Source organism: Leishmania mexicana, chromosome 17 (assembly GCF_000234665.1).
Source record: "Leishmania mexicana MHOM/GT/2001/U1103 complete genome, chromosome 17".
In the NCBI taxonomy this organism is placed as follows: domain Eukaryota; phylum Euglenozoa; class Kinetoplastea; order Trypanosomatida; family Trypanosomatidae; genus Leishmania; species Leishmania mexicana.
The window spans coordinates 444,790-457,157 of NC_018321.1; the positions used below are offsets into that span (position 1 = coordinate 444,790).

The following is a 12,368-nucleotide window of genomic DNA, read 5'->3' on the forward strand; positions in this document are numbered from 1 at the left end:
GTAAAGAATGCGGGCCCCACTCAAACTCCCGCGTACAGTTTCACAACTATCCGTGCCCTGTAACTTTCTCGTCACCTCTTCGCTGGGTGGCGGAAGGTGGCGCCGGTGGATGTGCGTCAGCACGGGGTCTCTCTCTCTCTGCCTCTGAGTCTCCTTGCGCACGAGCAGGGGCAAGCAAGGATTCCAAGGAAGCACATGTGCAACGGTGCGGTGGCAGCGAAGGGCCGCATCGGGGGGGGGGGGAGGAGGGTGACGGTGTGTGCGTGCGTGTGTGTCACGCATGGGCTGTGGAAAGGGTATCCCTCCTCCATGCATTCAAGTTCGGACTTGTCGGCCGTGGCCACCCCCATCTGGTGGATGACGCGCAGAGGGGGATTTCGAGCATCATCGAAGTCCCTAAGCATGTGAGCCCTTCTCCCTCCCAACCCCCCAACCGCGCGAGCACGACGCCGCGACGTGGCCTTCACGCTTGCCTTTACGACAGATGCCCTCTTCTCATTCCGGCTTGCGGACTTTCTCTTCGCTGCCACTCGTCGCACCGTCCTCCCCGCCTCGCTACGCTTGCTCCTCCGTTTTCTTTTCCGTGCACACGCACGTGCTGTACATCCGCTTCACGAGGGGCGTGCGCGTGCCAACCGCCGCACAAGTCTTCGCACCCGCATACAGAGACGCGCAGTCGCACATCAGACACGTATACACGTAAGGCACTCACACCTGTCACACCCGCTGCCGCGCGAATTTCTTTACCATTGCGCCTTGTCGCTCTCACTTTGGTGCTGTCTTGACCGCTCTCTCTCTCTATCTTCCTCCCTCCCTCGCTAACGCCCTCGCCACGCGGAGGACTTTGTGCGGCGCAGCGGGCATACCGTTGGCGAGAGAGGGCGAGGGTGCGCTACTAAGGAGGCACGGACGAGGGGAGGGGAAGGTGGAGGGGAAGGGCAGCACATGGGTGGTCATGCATAGAGACGACTAGGTGTGTGATCGAGCCTGCATCGGTGTGTCTGTCCGCCTCCCTCTCTTTTCCCCCAACGTGAGGCTCACTGGCCTCTGCTGCCGGAAGGGACGAAGGAAAAAGCCAAGCGCTTTGTTTTTTTTGTCTTCTCGTGACTCGCTGCCCCGCGTCTGTGTCTGGTGTATCACCATCTCTCTGCGCTCCGTGGGCCCTCACCTGATCCCGTCGCTCAGCGCGGCTGTCACCTGTCACCTGTCACCTTCCCCCTCTCTCTCCTCTTCTCATACCCTCCTGCGCAGGCGTATCGACCATGCTTGAGCAAACATATCCCTCAGCCTTGACAGCGCCGTCATCGCTGCCACCGCCGCCGCCGCCGATGGCCGTCTCTCGCTCTCTACTTTCGGGGGTCCACACAACGGCGACAACAGCGGCGAGCGCCTCCTTGTCTTCCACAACCGACACCACCGCGGCCTACTGCTCCACCGCGCAGTCCTCCTCACTCGCTGACGCCGGTCACGGAACTCCAGGCAGTGTACTCGGCGGGGTTCATGACATCAGCGCCAGTCGGTCCCACTCTTCGATGGCGACTGCCGAGGATGCCGGCGCCACCTCTCTGGTCTCACGCCAGCGTGCAGAGGCTGCGTGTCGAAAGAGGCCACGGCTACTGCGGTGCCACGCGATGACACCGACGCTTCTCTCCTCCGGCGAGCTGATGGCGTGGGAGCAGCCCGTACTGTCGGCGGCGGCGTCCCTGCCCACTGCGACGCCAACATCGGTCGCCAGCCACCCCACACCCAACACTGTGCCTCCTGCAAGTTTCTTCCACACTCCACCTCCTCCTACGCCACTATCACCACCTGTGTCACAGCAGCAGACACAGCAGCGTGAGCTGAGGCAGCCACGATGTGTCCGGCGCAGCGGTGTGCCGTTCATTGAGCAGGTGCAGCAGCGGTGCCGCACCGCTATGGGACTCACGCAGCACCTCGTGGCGCCGCAACGCTTACCGCGTGCCTCAGGCGCCTCTGCCGAGTCGCCATTACACACCGCGGCGGTTGTGATGCGGCAGCCGTGCGGCTCACTCTCGGCGCCTCTGTCGCCTATTTCCTTTCCATGTGGAAGTCATTCAGGTTCGGCGTCGGTGCTGAGGGCGCACTCCTCTGCCGAGTTTCTGTCCCCAGGGACACGTCAGTTGCACTGGTCCAAGCGTGGGAGGGTGCCTGCGGCTCCCGGTGTCATCAGCGATGCGAATAACCGACGGAGCACCAGTGCTCGCGAAAGTGGACTGCTCGACAGCGTCCGTGACGGACAGCAAGATGAGAGCTGCAGGAGCGCCCCTGGAGCCCGCGTGGGTCTCGGAGAACCGAGCGAGCTTAGCAGAGATGGCCACGACAGAGGCATGGGCACTGGCGATGGTGCGCTGCATCGCGTAAGTCTGTCAACCCCGCTTCTCTTCGTGGTTCCGTCTTCTCCCTCGGCGGATGCCGACGCCGCCGCGTCGTCAGTTGCGAGCACAGCCGGAACAGCATTGGCTCATTCAACTACCGAGCCGGCGCACGACACGTGCAACTTGCCCTGCTCTTACTCACGACCCTCCGGCACTCGTTACCACCCCCAAACGCCTCGTAAGGCGCACTCTGGCATTGACCCATGTCACTTGGCGGGGCACCCCTTGGTGAGCCGCCCGCCGCCCTTATTCTCGGCTGCGGCCGCACAGGGCGTACTCTGCCCGCCCGGCAACGGATGCGCTTCTGCCGCCGCTACTGCGTCACGCGCTCGAGACAGCCGCCCTCTCACCTTCCACAGCCACGAGGGCGGCGTGCCGAGCCCGTCGCCGTCACGCTGGCCTTCCACGTTGCAAGCGCACGCATCTCTTTCTTTGTCTTCCTCGGCAGCAGGAGCAGCGGCAGCGCCGTTGATGAGCAGTGCACAGCCAGGCCCCTCTCCGACCATGTCACAGCGGCAGCAACAGCGACACTCGCCTCTGTTCGCCGTTCTCCCTACCGCGTCGGTGATTCCTTCATCGCAGAGCATGGCAGGGGCGACTCCTGCGATGTCCGCAGCTGGCAGAGGTGACTCTTCTACGCCACCGCTGGTGTTCACCGCGATGGAGCCCGCCGCCGCGGACATACGTTCCACTAGCGGCAGCCAGTACCTCTCCCAAGAGATGCAGCCGGCCTCCAGGTCTTCCTCTGCAGTCAGCATGTCCCCATATCTGGCGCACAGCGACGATCGCGGCGGAAGCCCAGTGCGTGCGTTCATGCTTCAGCAGCACCCTTTCTCCGAGCCTATGGTAGCCACATCCGCGCTTGCCGCGTCGCTGCCGTCATCTCGCACCGTCACACCGCCAGGCATCGCAGGCAACTCGCACGACCGCATCGCGCATGTTGACTCTTCTGCCACGACACCTCGAGCCACTTCGGACACCGCTGTGGTGGGCAGTGATAGGCCCCACTGCGCTCATCATCCTCACAGTCATCCACCGGAGGGGGCGGTGGTGGCAGCGGCGACCGTAGCCTCTGCCGCGGCATCGCCGTCTCGCTCCTCCGTTTTGCAGCCTCAGCAACCGCCTCCGCTGCTCCCGAGGCCGGCAGGGGTGCACCATCGACCAGGGATGCCACCACCGCTGCCCTCCCTCCCAGCTATGTTGCATGCCTGTGAGACACCGTCACGCCGCCAGCAGCGACCACCGGCAGAGCGGCACTGTGCCACGGCAGGTGCGCACGCCAGACAGCCAGTGACCGCGGTGGAGAGAACGGTGAAGGCGGCCTCAGAGATGGTGGTGCCGTCCGCGGACCCGGCGATGCTGCTCGTGGTGCCTGGAGGTGTTTCCTCGGTGCCGGCCGCCTCCATTGCTGCCATGATCGGCTTCTCTGGCGACGCGCCAAGCTGGGGCAGTGATACCCATGCCGATGCTGCCTTAGCCCTCATCGAGGACGCCGTGGAGGGGGGTTCCAGCGCGGAGGGGCGGCTCGTAGCACCTGGTCGGCGGGTGGGCGGCGGGGAGGGCGGCGCAGGATCGGCCGAGACCGCCGTCGAGAAGGTGATTACCTACTTCCCAATTCGAAAGTCCGTGCTGGCACAGCGCAGCGCCTACTTTGCTGCTCTTCTCGACGAAGGCAGCGGCTGCAGCCCTTATGTGCGCAGCACCCCGGACGAGTACGTGGATCTCACCGACTTGTTGCCACTTCCGACAACAGCGGAGCCAGCAGAGGCGCGGGATGCCCATCGGTGCAGGGCTGGCGGCGCGGGCGTGTCATGTCCCATGACGGCGAAGGTGCTGCACATGTCTCGCCGCCCAGATCACCTCCGCAGAGGCTCTGCGGCTGTCAAAGCTTCTGACGATGCCGAGCCTGCCCGTTCCGTGGCGACGGCCCACCGCCAGCGCGTTCCCGTGTACTACCTCCCAACCCCGGAGACGGTGGCGTGCTTCACGGACGATAGTAAAGGTGCCCGCCTCGGCCGCAATGGCGCGCACTCTCGCATCAGCGCTGGCGACCCTGCGGCGGTCTCCACTCCGCCGACCCTCTCGCACGCTTGTGTGTGTCAGCTGCTCCACTACTTGTACACTGGCGTGCTCCCCATCTTCCATCAGTTGCCAGGGAGGACAGGGGTGAGTGAGTGGGAGTCGACTGCTGCCGCCGGGATCGCCAGCCTGCAGTCGGACGCCCTTCGCAATAGCTTCGCCAACGACTACGCGGCAGTGCTGTGGATGGGGCTCTATACCGGCCTCTCCTCCCTCACCTCGTCGATGCTCAAGCTACTCTGGCGTTTTTTGGCGCTGTCGCGCGACATGTGGCCGTACTGGCTCGCTGCGGCACATTGGCAGGTGCCGGAGATGCAGCTCATCTGCGAGGCGTGGATAGAGCATCATCTCTGCGCGATGCTGCGAGCATCAACGGTGCAGGGGCTGTGGCGTGGACTGCGTCTCGATCAGGTGCAGATACTAGTGAGTCTGCGCAGGAAAGCACTTGAGGCGGAGGCGCGGGCCGCGCAGACGAGCCCGATGGCAAGTGACGCATACCCTCGCTATTTTCCCGGCCACACCACCGCCGGCGGTGACGCTGCTGCGGAAGCGTCGATGAGGAGCACCACCACCGCCGCCACGATGCCGTCGTTTCTTCGGGAGCAGATGAACGGCAGCGACGCCGCAAGCAGCGTTGACGGTAGCGGGTCGGTTGGCGAGGAGGCGGCAGAGCAGCGCCGTGTGCAGTTGTCCCTGAGCCCTCCAGCACCTCCCGTTTCTACCATCGAGTGGCCAGCTGAGGTGCTGAGGTACCAACAGCCGCACCCTCTGCGCCTCCGCGGCGGCAGCGGCAGTGGCAGCGGCAGTGGCGTTGGTTCACCGAGTCTCTCGTCCTCTCAACCAGGCGCTGGTTGGGCTTCTTCTCTTGACAATCCCCGAGTATCACCGGCTACCGAGGGTGTTCCGGTCCTGAGCCGAGATGCGGCGGCATCTCCCTCTCACCCTCCTCTGGATTCACTGTCCCAGTTCGCCTTGCCAACGCCGCCGTCCGCGCTCGCTACCCCGCCTGCACTCGCTACGCCGCTGGCTTTCGACGGTGCCCCATCCCCAGGTGGGATGGCTGGAGTTGCCAGCACCCCTCTCAGCCGCCAAAGCAGTCGCGCCAGCACGCCCTTCTTTGCCTCCAGCGCCGCTGCGGCCGCGCGGCCCTTTCGGAGCTTCAGTGGTCGCTCCGCCGCTCTCGGGGTGGCGACAACAATGGGTACGCCTGGCATCCCGTCTTCCGCGGCACTCACGTTCGCCGACTTGAGCGGCGTGGACGGCGCACACGCGCACGAGAGCGCTGGCAGCACGGCGGCAATCGCCGCGGGTGCTCGAGGACACCGAACGGACCTAGGAGGCGGAGGAGAGAGCGGTGCAATGATGAGCGGCGCTGGACTGACTCGTCGCACGGAGGCTCCTTCTGCAGCCAACACAGCCTTCGCTTTTCGAAGGCTGGTCACCGCCGGAGACGGTGCCGTTCTCCGGTCGGAAGTAGCGGATTGGCCCACGCTTGCTCAGACCAACATCCCTGCCCGCGCCAACGCTGAGGTGTTGCGCACCACGCCGCGCCGCTCTCCGCTAACCACACGCGGCTTCCATGATCTTTTCGACGACTCTCGCACCGAGCCGCGCAGTCCGTCGCGGCTGCACGTTGCGTACCCGCCGATTACCTCAGCCAGCGCCTACTACACTCCATCCAATGGGATGGTGACACAGCCCACGCTGCAGGTACTCGCAGACGGAGCCTGGACCATCGGGGGCTGCGGCCGGCTTTACACAGCTGAGACGCGCGAGGAGCTGGAGAAGCGGCAGGCCTACTGGTACCGCGCTGAATGGGAGCAGCAACAGCAGCTTCCGTCGGCGGTACTCTTGACAGAGACTGAAGTGCTGGAGCGTCTCTGGACGTGGTGGCGGGCTCGCACTGAGGACTCATCCAATTGGCCGACAGAGACGGAGGTGCGCGCTGTGGTTGAGATGCTGCAGAAGGTTCGCCTCAGTGACGCGCGAGAGGCGCTGCCGTGCACGTCCCCGCGCGATGACGCGGCCTACGACGGCTTCAGGGCCCTCTTGGACGAAGAGCAACGTTTCCTGGTCGCAAGTAAAGCGGGTCTGCCCAACGCTACTGCTGCTGCTGTTGCTGCGGTGCTGTCGCCGCTCTAGGGGCGTGTGCGCACACGCGCACACGCGTGCGAGGATAAGTCATGCGCCTCACACGACTCCCGACTGGCGCACGTGCCTCTCCATCTCTCCCTTTCTTTCGTTTACTTGACACGCATGGCCGTGGTTGTGCGTGTCTGTCTGTCTGTGTGTGCGTGTGTGGGAGGGAGGAGGAGGTGGGCGCGTGCGGCGCGCGCCTGTTCCATGAAGGTAGCGGGTTTGCGTAATTCGTAGAGGCGAGCCGTTGGGGTGGGCTCACACAGACGGAAGACGTGGGAGCCGCTCCGACAGGAGAAGAGACACTGGCCATTGCCGCAGCGCTCAAACGGGCATTGTTGGCTGTGGCAGTTTTTGGAGAGCGGAGAGGGCGAGACACAACGCGCGCGTGCGTACACTTGCGCCTGCTTCCCACTGACAGCGCTGCTTCGCGTGACTTGACGCCACTGCCCCCCCTCCCTTTCCCCTGCATAGCACGCCTTACTTTCCCTTCTCATTTTGCGGATGCCGTACATCCCGGCTTACACTCGTGCCTGTCCGTGAGCATGTGCCTGTGTGTGTGTGTGACCTCCCTCCTCACACAGGCACGATCCTCCACCGACCTCTTTCAGGATCCTGTTCCCCATCCCTTCCCTTTCCATTCCTCATACACACCCACACATCGTGCGAGCCGAGAGGTCTTGCAGCTTACACTACGGACGAGTGAAAAAGGAGTACAGCCGTACGGCAACCCCAAGCAAGACGCAGGAAGACGCACGCAGCGTACACGCGCAGCGTCGTGCGACACACACACACACACACACACACCCGCCTTGCCTACTCTATCTCACGTCCCCGTCTTTGTGGTCACCATGCAGCCACCACCGAAGCCACTTTGCGACCTCAACGATACCTGGGAGGATGTCCTGGCCGCCTTCAAGGACTGCCTGAAGGGGGAGTCGACCTGGAGCTGCCACTGCCTCGACGGCATCGACAAGGAGGTCATCCTCTCCGCACCGGAGATCATGGACCCCAAGACGGACTCTGGCTTTAACTGCGAGGAGATCTACTCCCTCTCCCACCTCCTGAAGACGCAAGAGGTGCCCTCGGCAGCTACCGTGTCTACGGAGGCGGCGCTACTGGATGTAATGGACTACATCCACGTCAAGGAGCTCACGTACCTGCAGGGGTACTCGCTCACTCAGAGCTACCTGGACTTCCCCTACTTCCTGCGCATGGATCTTCTCAAGGAGCAAAACGGCACCCTGCACGCTTACTGCCGCGGCGTGCTGCGCTCCCTCGATTGTGTACTGCGCGCCGTCTTCTCCACTACGAACCGCAGCGAGGAGGAGTTCATGCTGGTGCCCCCGGAGCTGGACCGTCAGCCCGACTGCAGCGTGGACGAGATCCTGGCGGAGCTGGAGACAGCCGCGGTGAAGTCCTCGAGCCCCGCCGTGGCTGCCCGGCTGCGCTTCCGCAAGCACTTCCTCGCGACCCTCTCGCTGCTGCTGGACTCGAAGAAGAGGTCCGATATTGAGGCGGCGTGCGACATCTGCCAGGAGGCCCTCGCGCTGCTGGAGAGCGACCTCTACATCCGCTCCAGCGAGCCGGCGCCGGAGGCGAAGCTGCTACGCGCGGAGGAGATCGCCTACTGGGTCAGCGTCATCACGCCGACCAAGGCGCTGCCCGCAACGTCCTTTGCCGATGCCATGTCCGCCTACAAGTGCCTGCTGCAGCAGTTGATATCGTTCAAGACGCTTGTGAGCATCGAGTCACTTGCCTGCATTGCGGACTTCATCGAGAACTTTGGCGCGCTGAAGCCGCTCCTGCCGGTGCGCTCGCTCTGCGCCGTCGTCTTGTTCAGCCGTGACCCCAACGAGTCGTTCCTTTACGGCGCCCCGCTGCATCGCCGCATGCTGGAGACGCTGACGAAGAGGTACGGCGCCCCGCTCTATCAGAAAATTTTCGAGGCCGACGAGGCCATGGTTGACGGTGTCGTTGAGTACCGCGTGAAGTGCACGATGAACCGCCTGAAGGTGACGCCGGGGCAGCGAACACTCCTGCGCCAGCAGACCGTCGACTCGGTGCGGCGCTGGGTCACGGAGGTGTGCAAGCTGTATCTCGTCTTCCTGGAGACGATGTTGTGCAACCGCGGGCTCGCGCACCGGCGTATGATGAACACGATGGCGGACTTCATCCGCCTGCAGGAGTTGTCGTACACGACCGACCTCTCCGTCTTCCTCGCCAACGTGCCCGGTGTGTCGAAAGAGTTGGAGGCGGAGTGCATCCGGTGCAGCACGGTACTGACGCTCTTCTCGAACGACTACGTGCTGCGCGCGATGGAAATCATTATGAGCTTCGAGGTGGAGCTCGACTTGCTGACGCAGGGAGAGCTCGTACCGGCAATATGGTACATCAACTTCGTGCAGCGCGCCCAGAAGGAGAACATGACGGCGCTGTGCCTGCAGAGCACGAACTTTATTCCCGCGACGCTGATCAACAAGCGCACCCACATACCGGTGCACAACCTTGCCCTAACCACGCGCACGACGGGACAGATGGATCTCGCCCGCGACGGCCTGCTCGACGCGTGCTGCTCCCTCTCCGACGCCACCTATCTCTCCGCATGCCTTATGGAGAAGAAGAACCTCATTGACCTCTTCAGTGCGCCAAAGGGCTCCCTCATCAGCGTCGAGAACACCTTCAACCACCGCCTGCTCCTCTGCTACGGCCAGCTGCGCAACCCGCCGCTGCGGTCGTACGAGCGCTGCATGAGCGCGAGGCCGTCACTGGACGACGTGAGCAAGATCCCGATGTACGCCAAAAAGGCGGCCGAGGTGGCCAGCAACGCCGCCGAGAAGCTGAAGGCTGTCAGGTCGAGCAGCACCATCGACGAGGTACGCAAGGCTGCCATTCGGCGCAATGCGGAGGGGCTTGAGAAGACGGCGCACATCGTGGCTGCGTCTCTCCGCGCCTTCTCGGCTGTTTGCGCGAACGGCGAGGAGCTGAAGGACTACTGCGCCACGGTGGAGCGGCCTGGCTTGCCAAGCGCTCTGGCCTTCACATTCCGCAAGAGGAAGGAGACAGCCACGGCGTAGCTGCGAAGTTCGGGACGTGCCCTAGTGGGCGCGTGCGTTGGCGCTGTGGCGCCAGCGTGGGCGTGTGCGACCTTCCCTCGCATCCATACCCTCCCCCGCCGCTCTCCCTCCACACGAACGCGTGCACCGGCAGATGTGTGTGCTAGCGTGTTTGCTCGCGTTCCTCGTCACATCCATCGAAGCCTCCCTCCCCCTCCCTCGCTCCCTTGTTGTTGTTTCCCGTGCTGTCTTTCTCTGGTGTTCACCGTGTTCCATGTGGCCTTAACTAATCAAACGTCTCTCAGTCCTCGGGTGTGTGCTGTGATACAGAGGGGGGGGGCGGTGGTGGTGGTCGTGGTCGGGGGGGGGCTTGGCGCTGTGCGTCACCCGTCTTAAAGTGTTTGCGCCCGTGTATTCGTTTTTCTTTTTCGTTAAGGAACAGCAGCGTCACCGCCACCCAGCAGCAGCGGCAGTGGCAGTGGCAGTGGCAGTGGCGGTGACGGTGGCGGTGGCAGTGGCAGTGGCAGCAGCGACCGAATGCGGGCGATCGTGTCGCGAGTCGGGCGACCATGGATGAGGGGAGGGGAAGAGGCGGGTGGGGCGCTGAAGGACCTCTCCCCCTCCCTCTCTCCGTCCTTCCCGTTTTATTTCTGCATCTCTTAAAGTTTTAAAGGAGGAAAAGTGTGTGCAGGAGGGAGCCATCACACACACACACACACAGACACAGACACACAGAACCTATGCGCGGAGCCAGGCATGCCCCATCCTCTCGCTACTCCGCCCCGCCTTCGCCTCTCTCTGTCTCCCGGCTCGCGAATTAAACAAGCTTCTATAGTTGTGGGAGTTGTACGGCGCCGACCACCGGAGATGTACGAAGTAGGCAAGGGGTGCACACGCACGCTCAGGCGCGCGCCCCTGGTGCGGTGGTTGGTGCTTCCCATCACCGTTCTTCACCTTCTGTTTCCGTCTCGCTGTCTTCTCCAACACCACGTCGCTTCCCTGCACCCTCCCCTTCCCTCCTCCCTCCTCCCCACACCGCCGGGGTGCAGTGGCTGCACAGCCCTATCGATACGACCTCTTTATCGCGCCGTTCCATCTACGGACACCGACACGAATACGCCCACGCACGTCACGGATCCTATGTGAGCAGACCCACTCGCAATCATAGGCGGCGCCCAAAGCAAGTGGCGACATCTCTTTCGGAGGAGCTAGCACGCAATATGAGCGTGGTTCGAGTCGCTGTTTTTAGCAAGTACTTCGCCATCGGCGGACTCTGCGCGACTCTCGTGTGTGCGCGGCACAGTGCCTTCCTCGTTGCCGACGACTCACTGCAGTTCCAGCGTGTCTGCGCGAGCGTGGCGCGCTACGCCGATGAGGCAGCTGCGCTGGAGGAGTATCTGGAGTCAAACGATCGCTCTATCGCCAAGATCCAGTCGAGGATGAACCTCCCGTGGCCAGCGGCGGCCGAGTAAGGAGTGCCGTACAGGAAGGAGGAGGAGGGGTATACCGTAGAGTCGATGGACAAGAGTGTGTGTGTATGTATGTATGTGGGCTCGCCGGTCTCTTGCTCCGACTGCCTCTCATATCCTCCGCATCACGGTCCATCACATGCGAGAAATGTTCACGCGCCGGGGGCCATGCATGCGCTGGCAGTCGCATCGCATGTCTCATACTTCCAGAAGACGACCACATCCGACATGCGCGGTTCCGGAGGGGGGAGGAAACGGACACGTGCCCCCCTTTTCATGGACAAAGGAAGCGGCACTCAAAGGGACACAGGTCAGGGCGTGTGGCCCGTGCTGCAGTGGTGTGATGGTCACGTCCTTCTCCCCTGTTTCTCCTGCATCCATGGCCTTCACACGTCACTTCTCGCGAGACGCGTGGGTGATGGAGGGACAGGAAACGCAAGAAGCGCACGCTGCGGTATGGGACAGCGTGAGCGACTGGTGCTACTACTACTACTACTACTGCTACGACTGCTGCTGCTACTGCTGCCGCTGCACCACCTTTCTTCCAAGAACGCTTACGATGTTCTCGCTCTCTTACTTCTCATTTCCGCCGTCCTCGTCCTCCTCTGTGCCCACTCCATCGCGGCCCTCCTTCGACACACACGCACGCACGCGCGCACACAAACACGCGAATCATCACAACATGCGTTATGTTGATGCACAAGTCGAGCAAAACGCTCCTCGCGTCAGCCGTCTACTCTCTAACCCACGACCATATCTTCGCCTTTCCCCGTTCCTTCGTAGCCGGGTCGCCCTGGCGACATCATCATCACCATACCGATTCACCTATTCGTCTCTGGGAGTCAACGAGTGGTCGTGCGCGCGTCTGCGATTTCATCAGGGGGAGTCTCGTCGCCTTGAGGCAATCATACGCGCCCGTCCATGGGTGACAAGGGATCCCTGGCGCCCACGGACTCGCACAGGGTGCACACTTCACATAATTCCCATAAAGGACGACCTCTACGCAGGCGATCACCTAACTGCGTTATCGGGGGCACGAATTCTCACCCATATAACAATACCGTATTGGTGTCCTTTCCTACTGCTGTGCGTACCTCCCCTGCCGGTGCTGTGTCGACTGCCCGCGACGACGCACTGTGTCTGCGTATCGCCCTCTGTTGTTGCCCTTTGTGCCCGCGGTGTTGACTTTCTTTCCCTTCCGTCTTGGTCGTGGTCTTGTAGGTCTTCCCTTT

At 62.9% G+C, this 12,368-nt stretch overlaps 2 protein-coding genes across 2 annotated transcripts; both read left to right on the forward strand.

The window, feature by feature from the left end:
• Positions 1 to 1,328: 1,328 nt before the first annotated feature.
• On the forward strand, positions 1,329 to 6,617 carry LMXM_17_0960 (hypothetical protein, unknown function; the record flags this gene model as incomplete). Its single annotated transcript, XM_003873913.1, has 1 exon — positions 1,329 to 6,617. The coding sequence occupies one exon, from the start codon at positions 1,329 to 1,331 to the stop codon at positions 6,615 to 6,617; it is 5,289 nt and encodes a 1,762-aa protein (XP_003873962.1).
• An 845-nt stretch (positions 6,618 to 7,462) lies between these two features.
• On the forward strand, positions 7,463 to 9,688 carry LMXM_17_0980 (conserved hypothetical protein; the record flags this gene model as incomplete). The annotated part of the gene is made up of 1 exon (XM_003873914.1): positions 7,463 to 9,688. The coding sequence occupies one exon, from the start codon at positions 7,463 to 7,465 to the stop codon at positions 9,686 to 9,688; it is 2,226 nt and encodes a 741-aa protein (XP_003873963.1).
• Positions 9,689 to 12,368: the final 2,680 nt, after the last annotated feature.